The sequence below is a fragment of the Mandrillus leucophaeus genome, unplaced genomic scaffold (assembly GCF_000951045.1).
Source record: "Mandrillus leucophaeus isolate KB7577 unplaced genomic scaffold, Mleu.le_1.0 Scaffold13, whole genome shotgun sequence".
Classification (NCBI taxonomy): domain Eukaryota; kingdom Metazoa; phylum Chordata; class Mammalia; order Primates; family Cercopithecidae; genus Mandrillus; species Mandrillus leucophaeus.
In genome coordinates this window covers 4,631,172-4,644,604 of record NW_012101254.1, presented here as the reverse complement: position 1 = coordinate 4,644,604, position 13,433 = coordinate 4,631,172, and the positions used below count along the sequence as shown (strand labels likewise).

The 13,433-nt window shown below is 50.4% G+C and overlaps 2 protein-coding genes across 6 annotated transcripts in view; one reads left to right on the top strand and one right to left on the bottom strand.

Moving 5' to 3' along the window:
• SLC5A6 (solute carrier family 5 (sodium/multivitamin and iodide cotransporter), member 6) overlaps positions 1–9,536 on the bottom strand; it is a 13,357-nt gene extending 3,821 nt beyond the window's left edge. The window contains exons 1-12 of one of the 3 annotated variants that reach the window (XM_011972639.1): positions 9,216–9,438; positions 8,666–8,732; positions 5,810–5,883; positions 4,440–4,972; positions 4,059–4,124; positions 3,668–3,719; positions 3,211–3,278; positions 2,248–2,402; positions 1,692–1,832; positions 1,362–1,491; positions 684–772; positions 131–243 (exon numbers count right to left, since the gene is read on the bottom strand). In XM_011972639.1, coding sequence (XP_011828029.1) covers positions 131–243; positions 684–772; positions 1,362–1,491; positions 1,692–1,832; positions 2,248–2,402; positions 3,211–3,278; positions 3,668–3,719; positions 4,059–4,124; positions 4,440–4,832 — 1,207 coding nt within the window. In that variant the 5' untranslated portion in view covers positions 4,833–4,972; positions 5,810–5,883; positions 8,666–8,732; positions 9,216–9,438. Of the gene's footprint in view, positions 1–130; positions 244–683; positions 773–1,361; positions 1,492–1,691; positions 1,833–2,247; positions 2,403–3,210; positions 3,279–3,667; positions 3,720–4,058; positions 4,125–4,439; positions 4,973–5,809; positions 5,884–8,665; positions 8,733–8,913; positions 8,956–9,215 lie in introns of those variants that run through there. The other 2 variants (XM_011972638.1, XM_011972637.1) reach the window with 2 other exon arrangements.
• Positions 9,223–13,433, top strand: part of ATRAID (all-trans retinoic acid-induced differentiation factor) — a 13,160-nt gene continuing 8,949 nt past the window's right edge. Inside the window, exons 1-5 of one of the 3 annotated variants that reach the window (XM_011972640.1) lie at positions 9,223–9,661; positions 10,370–10,491; positions 12,515–12,586; positions 12,668–12,739; positions 12,827–12,948. In XM_011972640.1, coding sequence (XP_011828030.1) covers positions 9,398–9,661; positions 10,370–10,491; positions 12,515–12,586; positions 12,668–12,739; positions 12,827–12,948 — 652 coding nt within the window. In that variant the 5' untranslated portion in view covers positions 9,223–9,397. Of the gene's footprint in view, positions 9,802–10,071; positions 10,145–10,369; positions 10,492–12,514; positions 12,587–12,667; positions 12,740–12,826; positions 12,949–13,433 lie in introns of those variants that run through there. The other 2 variants (XM_011972641.1, XM_011972642.1) reach the window with 2 other exon arrangements.

Sequence of the window (13,433 nt, the reverse complement as noted above, 5' to 3'; positions counted from 1 at the left end):
GAGGCGGAGCTTGCAGTGAGCTGAGATCCGGCCACTGCACTCCAGCCTGGGCGACAGAGCGAGACTCCGTCTCAAAAAAAAAAAAAAAAAGAAAGACCCAGACTGAAGAGATGAGGAAGCATAACCCCACCGAGGCCTCTGGAAAGCATGATGGCCCGGGCTTCAGAGAACTCAGGGAACCAAGGTCGAATCAGGTCTTCCATCGTAACAGTTGCCAATGAATTAAAAGCAGAGGATATAGTGCTGAAAAAGAAGAGGATGAGAAGTTGAGCGAGGCAAAATTGTCAGCTCTGTGGGACTCTGTGGAGGAAATGGTATCCTAAAGGGGAGATGACAGGTACCACCAAGAAACCTCCTCATAGTTGGACTTGACACCACCTCAGAGCGGGCCTGGAAGGCAAGGACACAGTCCTTTTTTGAATGTGGATATGGGTTTCATTTGAGCAGATCAATTTCTGGTACCATAAAAGAACTCTTAACCAAAACAGGGGTATCTCTTGAGAGAAAATGTGCTCTGGCCTACAAAGATGAGCTATCCCTTGTCATCCACACAGATGGGACAGACACAGTGAGACTCACTGTGACTGGGACTCCCCGCCTGCCACCACCCCGCTCCACCCATCACCTTGTACCCAACAGGGGTCAGGTGCACCAGGTCTGAGGGAAATGGTCAAAGGGGGTACCTGAGGGAGCCGCTGAAGAGGCAGGCAATGAAGAGCCCTGGCAGGCCCGGCAGGCCTTTCAGGATATCCATCACAAAGTACAGGACAAACTGCAAGCAGAGCGGAGGTGCAGAGCAGTCCTCAGAGAGGGGCCTTCCCAGGGCCGGCTCTGCAGAGAAGCTCCCTTTGCATGTGCCCCAGCGAGTCTATTGAGACTGGGTGCGTTAGAAGGGAAGCCAGGGTCTGGGGCATCTCTGCTGACCCAAGTGTCTACACATTAAGTGGAGAGAAAATGGGCTCTGCAGAGGGAATGATACGATTCGCCCGCAGCTCTGTTTCTGGCTACCAGTGTAACTTCTGCTTACTGACTACCTCATTGAGTCCGTTTTCTCCTCTGTGAAATGAGGCTGTTAGAGGTTAGGTGAGACCAGGTATGTGACAGCTCCCAGCAGAGCACATGGAGCCCAGTGGGGAGTCAGTAAGGGTAGGTCCTCACCCCAGTAGGATGAGCACTGTGGTTAGATGCTAGGGACCAGGATCCTCACATGCTAGATTCCTAGCATCTTAGAGTGGGAAAGGATTTTACAATCATTTCCCACCCAGGGTGGGAGTCCTTTCTATAGTCAGTCCTTTCCTACCTAGACACTCCCGTTGTGGGGCCAGGCCTGCCCTCAAGGGAACAGGACAGGGCCTTCTCACCTGGTCTGGGGCTGCCTGAGCCTGCTGAATGCTCATGGGATACTCCTGGTAATACGTGAACATGACCAGGCCAATGAGGCTGCCCACGCAGAGGGACACCTGCTGGAAGGGGAACACTGCGTAACAGGAGCTGCAAAAGATGTCGGTGCCAGGAGGAGAGCCGGCGTTAACAGACACCCTCAGGCATGTGCCCCTGACCTCCAGAAAGGAGACCCACATCCTGAACACAGTGGATATGTATATACTCTGGCATCCTGCCCCACCCCAATTATCTCTGGGGAACCCCTTCCCCTAGACCTTGCTCTGCTCCCTTCCTGTCGCTGCACTCACAGCATAGCAGCCTTCTCCGTGCGGGAACTGAGGTACCGCTGCACCTGAGCCTGGTTCACCCCGTATAAGGAGAGCATCATGAAGACACCCCCGATGGCCAAGGTCCAGAAGGTGTGCCGCACAAAGGGGTCTGGATTCAACCTGTAACAGACACCACCCAGTCATTGTGCAAAGCCCCAGAGATATAGCCTTCCTGCCCTCTTGGCAACAGGAGTCAGTGACAGGAGAGGAGAGACACCACTGCTAGGGCCAAGGGGATGACTGAAGGCAAGAAGCTGGGTGCACTCAAGAGACAGCACAGCCAGTTAGAGGGAGGCTCCATTCTTCCACCCCAGCCTCGTTCCAGGTACTCATCCCAGGTAATGTCCTGACTCTCCATAAACACTAGCCGAGCCCCTGTAATCACCCTCCCTCTCTGCAGGACCAGTTTCCCGCTGTCTGCCGTTACCCCTTAGGCTTCCCAGTTCGCACTCTGCTTACTATAGCCCTGAGCCCTCTAGGATGGGCTCAGCGCCCAGGCACTGCAGACCCCAGCCAGGAGTAGGGGTATACTTACTCAAACCCAGAGATGCGGCCGTGCTGGGAAGCCACAGCCCACACACGCCCCAAGCCGCCCACCTTGGCTGACCCCACGGTGATAACTGCCAGCTGCCCAAGGAACATGACCACTGTCTGGAACACATCTGTCCAGATGACGGCCTTCAGCCCACCCTGCAAGGAAAGCACAGCAAACCTGCCACAGAGCCTTCTAAACCCAGCTCGTCCAACCCGCCTTATTGTTGTTCCATTTTGTTTTGTTTTAGGCTTTTTGCAGCCGGAAGCCAGTTTTTCGTTTCTATCTCTGGTGTTAAGTATAAAAGAGAGATGAGGAAGGGGCTTTACTGACCCAACCAGAAACAGAAACTAAGAACCCATGACTATATTCTCTCCCTTGGACACTCCTGAAACCATCCACTCTATGGACATGCTACCAGTGAGGGGACTCTCCTGCCGTTAGGCACGTAATTGCTGTGACCCTGTTGACATCATTCCCATCCCATCCTCTACCTTCATATACCACCCCCACTGCTAAATCCTATTTCTTTTTTTTTTTTTTTTTTTTTTTTTTTTGAGACAGAGTCTCGCTCTGTCGCCCAGGCTGGAGTGCAGTGGCGCGATCTCGGCTCACTGCAAGCTCCGCCTCCCGGGTTCATGCCATTCTCCTGCCTCAGCCTCCTGAGTAGCTGGGACTACAGGCGCCCGCCACCGCGCCCGGCTAATTTTTTGTATTTTTAGTAGAGATGGGGTTTCACCGTGGTCTCGATCTCCTGACCTTGTGATCCACCCGCCTCAGCCTCCCAAAGTGCTGGGATTACAGGCGTGAGCCACCGCGCCCAGCTAAATCCTATTTCTTACCACCGTAGAATTTCACCTATATTCTCACCTATATTCTCAGCTTATCTCTTCTTTTCCTTCTCTTCCCATCTCCCCTCCTTACTTCATCCCTTCCCCTCCCCTCACCAGGGCTTACTGCACTTACCAGAGCTGTATAGATGGTACAGACAATGCCTAGGGCCAGCACGGACAGCCACAGATCAAAGCCAGTCACTGTAAGCATAGAAGCCACATTTTTATCCCTGGAAAAGGGTTCCCCAGGGGAGAAGCCCTGGTAGGGCAATCGTGTCATGCCACAGAGATAAAGCATTTGGTCATTAACAATGAAATAAATCATTCACCACAATGGAAAAAATTGTTTGCAGAGCTCCATCAAAAGGTGTTGATTAACCAGTTCGGATAGGCATGGTAACACGTTACTAGCTTTCAACAGAGGTGGACCAAGCCTTCCCCTGGTAGAGACCCACCCAAGGGCCCAAGCAGTGAATTAATTCCCCATCCAAGGTCAGGTTCTTTTCCGTACACGCTCCTCCATCTGCCTCTCCCAAAGGTGTTTTCCTAGCCTGCCATGGCTGAAAGCCAGGGGCGCTGTGACTCCTCACCTGCATTGAGAGCCAATGACGGAGCATAGAGCACAACTCCCATGTAGATCACCTGTTGCATGTGGAAAAAATGTGAGGGGGCAGGAGGAGGGTGGGAAGAGAGAGGAAGAAAGATGGGCCTCAGTGCCAATATGCCCATGGCTTCCCCTCACCTAGGCTCACTTCCCTCTTCCTTCTCTCAAATTCTGGCTTGCTGCCACCATAGTATCTGTGCTGGAATTAGAAGGCATGGGCAGCAGGATGCCTCTGGGGGCCTCATAGATACTGACCCTCTAGCAGGCATTTCAATCCTGCCAGTCTGAGAGCAGGGGAGACTCCAATTCCCGCAGCACACTTGGGTTCAGGTCCCCCAACATGCCCCAGGCTCGGTTTCTAGCCTCATTCTGCTTACCATCTGAAAGATGAAAGTCACAGTTCCACACACTCGAACAGTTTTATTGAATCGAAGCTCCAGGTACTGGGTATACAGAAAAAAGATTTTCCTCCTGACTTCACCCCGACAACTCACACACAACTTCCCTCAAGACGCTCAGGAACATGAGGGAATATCCAACCCATACCCACTCTGAGTCCCACTCGGCACAGCACCCTCCTCTCCAATCCTGCCCCTACTCCTGACATCACTGAGAAAGAATTACAAACACACAACTGAGTTTTCTGTCCCTCTCATTAGGTGGAGGAGGTCTAGGGTCCCAGGTCCTTCCTATGTCCCTGTTCCTCCTCTCCACTCCAACCCGTGTCCCACGTGCTTCTCCCTTCCGTCCCTGCTCACCTCATAGGCACTGGTGAGATGCAGGCGGTAGAAAACGGGGATGAAGATGTGTGCAGGTATGAGCAGCCCCAGAAAGTAGCAGCAGCCCAGGAACCAATACTGGGTCCCAAATCGGTAGATCTCTGACGGCACACCCAGGATGGCCACGGCTGACTGGAAGGTGGCCAGCAGGGACAGTGCCACCGGAAGGCAGCCCATTTTGCGGTTCGCCATCAGCAGCTCACCAACAGTATGCCGGCCCCAGCCACGACAAGCATGGTAGAGCCCAATGGCAAGAGAGAGAACCAGCAGCAGGACGAACACCACGTAGTCCACGAGGGAGAAGGCGGGCATGCTCATGCTTGTGCCCGAGGTTGGGGAAACGGGGGCTGAGGTGCTCACCCCTACACTCATATCCTCACTGTGTCTGTGATCTGCAGCCAGCTGCTGCTCCAGGGCTCTGGGGCAGGGCAGGGGCGGATGGGTGGCTACAATCTGGCTCCCAGCCACAGTCTCACAGTCTTCCTCCACGGAACGATACTGTCCAGGGTGAGCTGCAAAGGAATTAGCTCTTAGTGAGGCCTATCTTGCCTTGGTAGCCACTCACCCTTGGGCCTTGTACATCATATGCCATCAGAAGTGGACCAGTCAGCATAGGGGTAGCCCTTCAAGGTCTGGAGGCCCTGGTATGGGTTTGGTAGGGGACAGAAGTGAGGGAGAAGCATCAGAGTGAGACAGCCAGGAGACAATATAACTTGGCCAGGACCTTTGAGTATGCAGAGCTGTGAAATTCAAGAACCTTCTTAGGTCTCCACCCGAGTACCAAAAGAAAAATAAACTCTAGCCTAAGTTTCTTTGCAAAATTTCCTGACTTCACTTGAAGGCACAGACCCAGTCACTACAATACACTAAGCCAGCAGAGCCCAGCCTGGCGCCACAGCCCAGCAGGAAACACAACATGGAGACTAATGGCAGCAGGGCTTCCCCTACTGACCCTGGCCTCAGCCCTCGCTTCCTGAGATCCCCAGTGTCACCCTTCTAACTGATCATCAGTGAGACTGCCTCTGTGGCAGCCACAGACTCCATTTCAGGCATCCCTAGGCCAACCACTCCGAACCCCTTTCTTAAGGTTCTCCCCAACACCACGAGATAAGCACTCGCTGCCACCCACCTCTCAGCCCCTCTACCTGCAACACCACAGTCAACAGCAGATGCAGCAAGAGCGGCTGGATTCAAAAGTGAGACGGGAAAGGTGAGAGGGCATCATGCTGGAGTCAGGGTTTCAGAGTTACGGTTCTCCGTTTTGGAGAGAAGCAACCCAGCCAGGGAGCTGAGAGGCAAAGGGACCAGCCAAAGAGAGTGGTTGCATCCTGCTGGGGACAGACACCTACCTGGAGAAGCAATCCCTGTTCTGAGGCAGAGTTGCCTGGAGCTGCAGAGGCTGAGGATCTGGCTCTATGAGTAGCTGAGGTGAGAGATCAGGAACTGGGGGTGGGGTGAAGCTCAGCAGTCATTTGTTCTGGCCCCTTCAGGGAACCAATCGCTATGTTCCAAATGGCCCTATCACCCTATGGCCCCAAACTCCAACTCAGCCCTAGAGGCTCCAGAACAGGGAAGAGGGAGCTCACATTCAACAGCATTCCTAGATGGATTAGGCTTTCAGCCTAAAGTACTCTTGGCACTCTGTGCGGAAGGGAGTTGGAATGAAGGAACTGAAAAGATGGGAAAGTTGAAAGTTGATTTTCTAACTCCTACACAAGAAATGTTAATCCTCCAAGAATACACCATAATCCTCAGAGAAAGAGGGAAGGGATCATAGTATTTAAAATCTTAAATCTTTGGATACCACTATTACAACCAACTCCCCACCACTGACCATTTCACAGATAAACACACTAAGGCTCAGATGGTTCAAGTGACCTTTCCAAACAAAAGCACAGAGCCTACTATTGTTAGAGTGTAAATTAGAACCCAGGTCTAGGGATTCACCATCCACCCTGTCTGTTCTCCATGTGTATCACATTATCTTCAGAGGCAATCCTCCGGGGTACTTACTGGTATGGGGGAAAAACACCAGAGAATGCCATGTAGTTAGACAGCCTAACATGAGAACAGTTAACATTTGTTGAACACCTGCTATGTAACCCAGCAGTGTGTGAGGTGCTTTATAAACATTAGTAGTAACACATAATGAAGCTAACGCTTTCAAAACAGCATGTCTCAGGTTAAGACATGAATACTCTACAGTTATCACAAGAAAACTGAGAGATTAAATAACTTGCTCAAGGTTATGCAGCATGGTACAAAACAAGAGAGAAAGAAACAGTGCCGTCTGCAGCTATGACAGGTGTTCACCAACAGCCCTGTCCTCACTATTCCCAGAACCAGGGCAGGAGCACAGTGTTGTAGTCAGTCATTCACAGGACATAGTTTAGATTTCAACAAATGAAGAGACAGACTAACATGAGGTGTGTCTTCTGCTTTTGCCCACTAGGAGAAAGATTAGGCTCTCTTTCGGCTCTCCCACAGTGTGTTCTTGGGCAGACACTGTCTGGCTGGCAAGATATGGCCTCATGCAGACTAAACCTGAACTCTGAACCTCTTGGGGCCAATAAAGAGGGAAAATAAGAGCTGGCAACTCTTGGATCACATGTCTACAAGATTCCCAACAGGCTTAAACTCTGGTTTAACCTAAACATGCCCTGGGCCTTTGCACATTGCAACACCCTGAGTTTTCTCATTGTCCTTGGCAAGTTTTTGCTGCTATGATAGAGATGATGGGAACCACTGGGGAGTAAGAGAAAGAAAACATGTCTGCTGTGTGCAAAGAACACAGAACACTATAGGGTTAGTGGTATAGATAGGTAGGTGGCCAGAGACAGGAAGGAAAGTCCCAGTGTGGGAAACGGAGGTACAGAAATAAAGACACTCTGCTGATGGGACTTCCTGATAAAATTCTATTTGCATGATGTATGGAGAATTCTCATGGATGGCCTGAGAGAGCCCCAGGGAAGACAGGAAAAACCTGACCTAGCAACAGACCAGATTCTGAGAACAGATCTATGGTTTTCTAAAAACTCTACATTGATCCAAACCTATGGACTTACATTTCTCCAGAAAGAGGGGGGCCAAGAGGAAGAGCTAGCTGTTGTTTCACTACAACCATAACACACTAAGGCACAAACAGCAGATTGTGGGAATGCCCCTTTTTTTTTTGGAGACGGAGTCTCACTCTGTCACCCAGGCTGGAGTGCAGTGACACGATCTCGGCTCACTGCATACTCTTCATACTGAGTTCTTCAGTATGTTACTCTTCATACTGAGTTCAAGTGATTCTTCTGCCTCAGTCTCCTGAGTAGCTAGGACTACAGGCATGTGCTACCGCACCCAGCTAATTTTTTTTTTGTATTTTTAGTAGAGACGGGACTTCACCATATTGGCCAGGCTGATCTCAAACTCCTGACCTCATGATCCGCCTGCCTCGGCCTCCCAAAGTGCTGGGATTACACGCGTGATGTGGGACCCCTTTTAAAAACCCGAACTCGGCCAGGCGCCGTGGCTCACACTTGTAATCCTAGCACTTTGGGAGGCAAGGCGGGCGGATCACGAGGTCAGGAGATCAAGACCATCCTGGCTAACACGGTGAAACCCCATCTCTACTAAAAATACAATTTAGCCGGGCGCGGTGGCGGGCACCTGTAATCCCAGCTACTCGGGAGGTTGAGGCAGGAGAATGGCGTGAACCCGGGACGCGGAGCTTGCAGTGAGCCAAGATCGTGCCCCTGCACTCCAGCCTGGGCGACAGAGTGAGACTCCTTCTCCAAAAAAAAAAAAAACAAAAACCTGAACTCACTTTGGTCACACACTGCAGTGGATCATACTGACTCCTACAAAACGCAATGAGACCACTGCAAGACTAACTGTTCCAAAAAGATTCCCTCAAAATCTGTCCTGGAGCTTGTAATTCCTCAAGGTGTGAAAGGGGCCCTCAAAATGCTACTAGCTACTAACACCTTAGAAAACTTGCCAGTGAGCTAAACGTAAACCTTTCAGGAACTTCCAGGCAGACACCATGGGGGGAATGTGGAAGGGAAGCATGGGTCGGCTACTCGAGATGATCGCTTGGGTTCGCATTAAGGAGCTTTTTGGCTGGCCCTAACCAACACTGTCACTCCGGGAGCAGGGATCCCCTGGCGTCCTTCAGTCAGGGCGCTGGCCCACCCTGGGGCAGCGACGCACTCCCTTACCTCCGTGGTTTAGTCCGGGCTAGGAAGATCCCTTTGTGCTTCCTGAGATCAACATCGCACCCTTTTCCTGGGAAGGCAAAGAAAATGAATTAGGGAAGCGTCTATCCCGCTCCTACCTCCTCGCCAGGCTCCGGGACGCTACGCGCTATCAGGATTGAGGTGAAGGGGACTACGTGCCCGGGGCGATCCAGGCTCCTGCCCTCCCGCCGGAGTCTGCGATTTGCCCTTCCCTCCTCCATCACCCTCACCCTCGTTCTTTCCTGGTTTCCCGCTTCCCTCTACCCGGCGGAGACCACCACCTTACCGCGCACACTTTGTATCTTTTCAGTCCCACGCCGGAGGCCGGCTCGCTCCGCCCCTCCCCGCCCCCTTGCCCCCGCCCCAGCTCAGACGCCGCTCCCTGGGGCCTCTCTGCACCGTCTCACGCTCTGCAGGCCCACCTGCCCGGTCTCCACACGTGGGTAGCCAGAGCCCGGCCGCTGCGCCCTGGCCGGGAACCCGCGGGGGCCCCGCCCCCTGCCCGCCCCGCTCGCTGCGCCGCCATGTTTACTGAGGGCGGATGGAGGAACCCGAGTCTCTTCGAAGGCGCGACCTTGGCTTCCGGACGCGGGGAACACCCGGCTGAGGGAGCCTGCAGTCGGCTCTGGGAAGCCGCGGGCGACAGGGGTCGCCTTCATTAAAGGGGAAAAGGAATAAGGGGCAGCCAGTGTCCCCGAAAGAGGGCTGGGGCGCATGAAGACCAGCGCAGAGCTCCGCGAGCAGGAGAAACCCCCAGCCAGCCCCAGGGCGAATGAACCGGGTCGCTTAGGCCACGCCCGGGGAAGAGGGCCTGACGCGTTGCGGGGCGGGGCCGCGGGGCCGGGTCGCGTGAGCACCGGAGAAGTAAGGGAGCGGAAAATGGCGCCTCACGGCCCGGGTAGTCTTACGACCCTGGTGCGCTGGGCTGCCGCCCTGCTCCTCGCTCTGGGCGTGGAAAGGGCTCTGGCGCTACCCGAGGTACAGAAGCAAGTTTGAGGTCGGGCTGAAGCAGGGTCGCTCGCCAGCCGTGCGTCTCGCTCGCCCGCGACTCCCCCTTCCCCTCGGCCGGCCTGCGGCTCTGATTTCGTCCCTGACCCTTTCCGACCTTGCCCAGCCGGGTCCTGTTCCCGAGTGCTCACGTCGTGCAGGCTTTCGGCGCCCCAGTCCTGCCGACTTCCAAAGATCTGTGAAACTTGATCTCGTCCCTTAATTTTTGAGTAACTTTAAGTTATTTCTACAGACGGGTCCTCTGGCTCTTGTGCAAGCTCTCTACGCCCGAACACCATATATCGTGCAGTGGTAGGGCTGTACTTTGTTTTGTAATGCTTGATGAATTATTTACCTACCTCCGGTCCTTTTAAACCAGGCCAAACTGGGACTTGAGAAGTCTTTGCAGAGAGCATAATAAATATGTTTGAATAGTGATCTTCAGAGATGAGGACCTTCCCTGGCTGATGTCTGGTACTGAAAGTGTCTGGAGAGCTGATTCGGCGCCGGACTCTAGGGGAAGACATGGCATCTCCTAGCCTAGCCTGTTACAAGGGTAGGACACGAGCCATTTATCCATTTATCGGCCCCATGTTAGAGGAATTCTGGAAACGTGTACTGGCAGTTAATTCTTGATGGCCGTTTGTTCTTTTCTTGGCTTTTCTTTCTGGAGTTCTAATGTTTCTTTCTCTTCTGCAGATATGCACTCAATGTCCAGGGAGTGTGCAAAATTTGTCAAAAGTGGCCCTTTATTGTAAAACGACACGAGAACTAATGCTGCATGCCCGTTGCTGCCTGAATCAGAAGGGCACCATCTTGGGGTGAGGGGAAGACATCCCTAGATACTGGATACAGGCCATTCCTTAGCCTGGCTGCTTTTCTACCCTTATATTATTTTAAGAATCCACCTATTATGGTTTCAGCTGTAACCATCACGCAGATGTCTACCAAAACTATATCTCTTTAGTGTCTTTTTACCTTTCCACACTCCAGGTACATGTGAGTACCTGTAGCTTCCTATTAAGCATTTCCTACTGAGTGCACCCTTACTTCAAACTCAAAATGTTGTTTTGCTTCCATTCTCTTCTTTCCTTCATCTACCTAAATACCTCTCTATATTAAGCTTTCAGAAAACCGACATTTTCCATTATCACTCTCTTGCTTTAATACTACAGTTAGTAACTGTTGCTCTCAGGACAAAATTCAAACCATTAACTACCATACACTAGTCCCAACCCCCTTTTCCAACATTATTTCCAATTACTTGTCCACTGAAACCTCCATAATGGTCTGCACCAGCCAGATTTGCCTACCCTCGATGGCATTCCATCTTTGTTCAGGCCTCTCTCCATACCTGAAATTGCCTTCCTCCACCAAATTAGGACATATCCATCCTTCATTTCCAACATCTTTTGTGACTATTTCCTACTACTATTAAGTTCCAGAGTAATACCTTTTTTTAATTATTATTTATTCATTTTTTTGAGATGGAGTTTCGCTTTTGTTGCCCAGACTGGAGTGCAATGGCGTGATCTTGGCTCGCTGCACCCTCTGCCTCCTGGGTTCAAGCGATTCAGTAATACCTTCTTAAAAAACTTTCTGTAATCTTTAGTGTCCACTCAAATATATTTATACACTATCCTGTGGTTTCTTTTATATTGTAATGTTTACAGTGCTTTTATTTTGGGCAGCGGTCTTGTTCCTCTAACTACATTGTAAGCCACTCAAAGGCTAAGATACTGTGTTTTATATTTTTTAACATTCTCCCAGTGTTTGCAGTTTGTAGGGACTCAGTAAATATTTGCAGAATAAAGGAATGGATAGCAGTTGATATTGAAGAAAAAAAATAATGTGGCATGATCCAGCAGTTTACAACCAATCTGTGGTAGAAAATACATGTGGAAAAAACTTTCATTTATGTGACTTGCATTTTTTTTTTTTTAATTTAAAGGCTCTCTGTGGATCTGAAAATTGTAATATGAGATTCACTAATGTAGACAAGAAACACAGATTTCTCCCAATAGATGCATAACCAATTAGAACAGTGCTGGCCAATAGAACTTTCTGTGATTATGAAAATGTTCTGGGCCAGGCATGGTGGCTCACGCCTGTAATCCCAGCACTTTGGGAGCCAAGGCAGGCGGATCATGAGGTCAGGAGTTCGAGACCAATGTGACCAACATGGTGAAACCCCGTCTCTACTAAAAATACAAAAATTAGCCAGGCGTGGTGGCGCGTGCCTGTAATCCCAGCTACTCAGGAGGCCGAGGCAGGAGAATTGCTTGAAACTGGGAATCAGAGGTTGCAGGGAGCCGAGATCATGCCACTGCACTCTAGCTTGGGCAACAGAGCAAGACTCTGTCTGAAGAAAGAAAAAAGAAAATGTTCCATATCTGTACTAACCAGTACAGTAGCTACTAACGTGGTTATTCCATTTGCACTTGAAATATGGCTAGTGCAAATGAGACACTGAATTTTTTGGTTAAATTAATTTTTCTCTATAGAGTGAGGGTCTCACTCATATTGCCCAGGCTGGTCTCAAATTCCTAGGTTCAAGTGATCCTCCCCGCTTGGCCTCCCTAAGTGCTGGGATTACAGGAGTGAGCCACTACACCCAGCCTAAGGTATATTAACTTAAATTTAAGTAGTTACATGTAGCAAATGGTGATTCTATTGGATAACGCAGAATTAAAATGTCTACCACAGCTCCTAGTGTGTGACTCTGAACACAGCTGTGTTCAATTATTATTAGCTGAAAAGGGGGTTGTGTAGTCAAATACAAACCGTGCTGTGGTTGAAGAAAAAGAGGAACACACAGTTATATTGATTACTTTATTTCCTCAGGCTGGATCTCCAGAACTGTTCTCTGGAGGACCCTGGTCCAAACTTTCATCAGGCATATACCACTGTCATCATGTAAGTAGTTAGGTGCCTTCCACCCAAAAGGCTAACATAGTGTAGGTTGATGGGAAGGTGCTAATATTGTGTGCTTTGCAGAGACCTGCAAGCAAACCCCCTCAAAGGTGACTTGGCCAACACTTTCCATGGCTTTACTCAGCTCCAGACTCTGTGAGTAAGGGTATGGGGAAGAGAATCAAAGAAGGGTGATGCTGTGAGTTTAGCAACTTTGCATGTTATGACCACATTTCTCTTTAGGATACTGCCACAAGATGTCAACTGTCCTGGAGGAATTAATGCCTGGAATACTATCACCTCTTATATAGACAACCAAATCTGTCAAGGGCAAAAGAACCTTTGCAATAACACTGGGGACCCAGGTATGCTGTCTTACCTCCAAACTTCTGGAAATTGTCTTTTCTCCCTTGTGTTTTCCACTTTAGATCAGAAAGACAAAGTTACTTAAGTGCCTTTCATTCAGAGTTCTGGGGGTCTAACCCCTTTGAAAGAAAAGATATCTTAAGATATATTATTTGTCTCACGCGTGTCCGTGTAAAGAGACCACCAAACAGGCTCGTGTGAGCAACAAGGGTTTATTTCACCTGGGCGCAGACTCACAGGGCTGAGTCTGAAAAGAGAGTCAGCAAAGGGTGGTGGGATTATCATTAGTTCTTACAGGTTTTGGGATAGGCGGTGGAGTTAGGAGCAATGTTTTGCAGGCAGGAGGTGGATCTCCCAAAGTACATTCTCAAGGGTGGGGAGAATTACAAAGAAGCTTCTTAAGGGTCGGGGAGATTACAAAGAACCTTCTTCAGGGTAGGGAGGATTATAAAGAACCTTCTTAAGGGTCGGGGAGATTACAAAG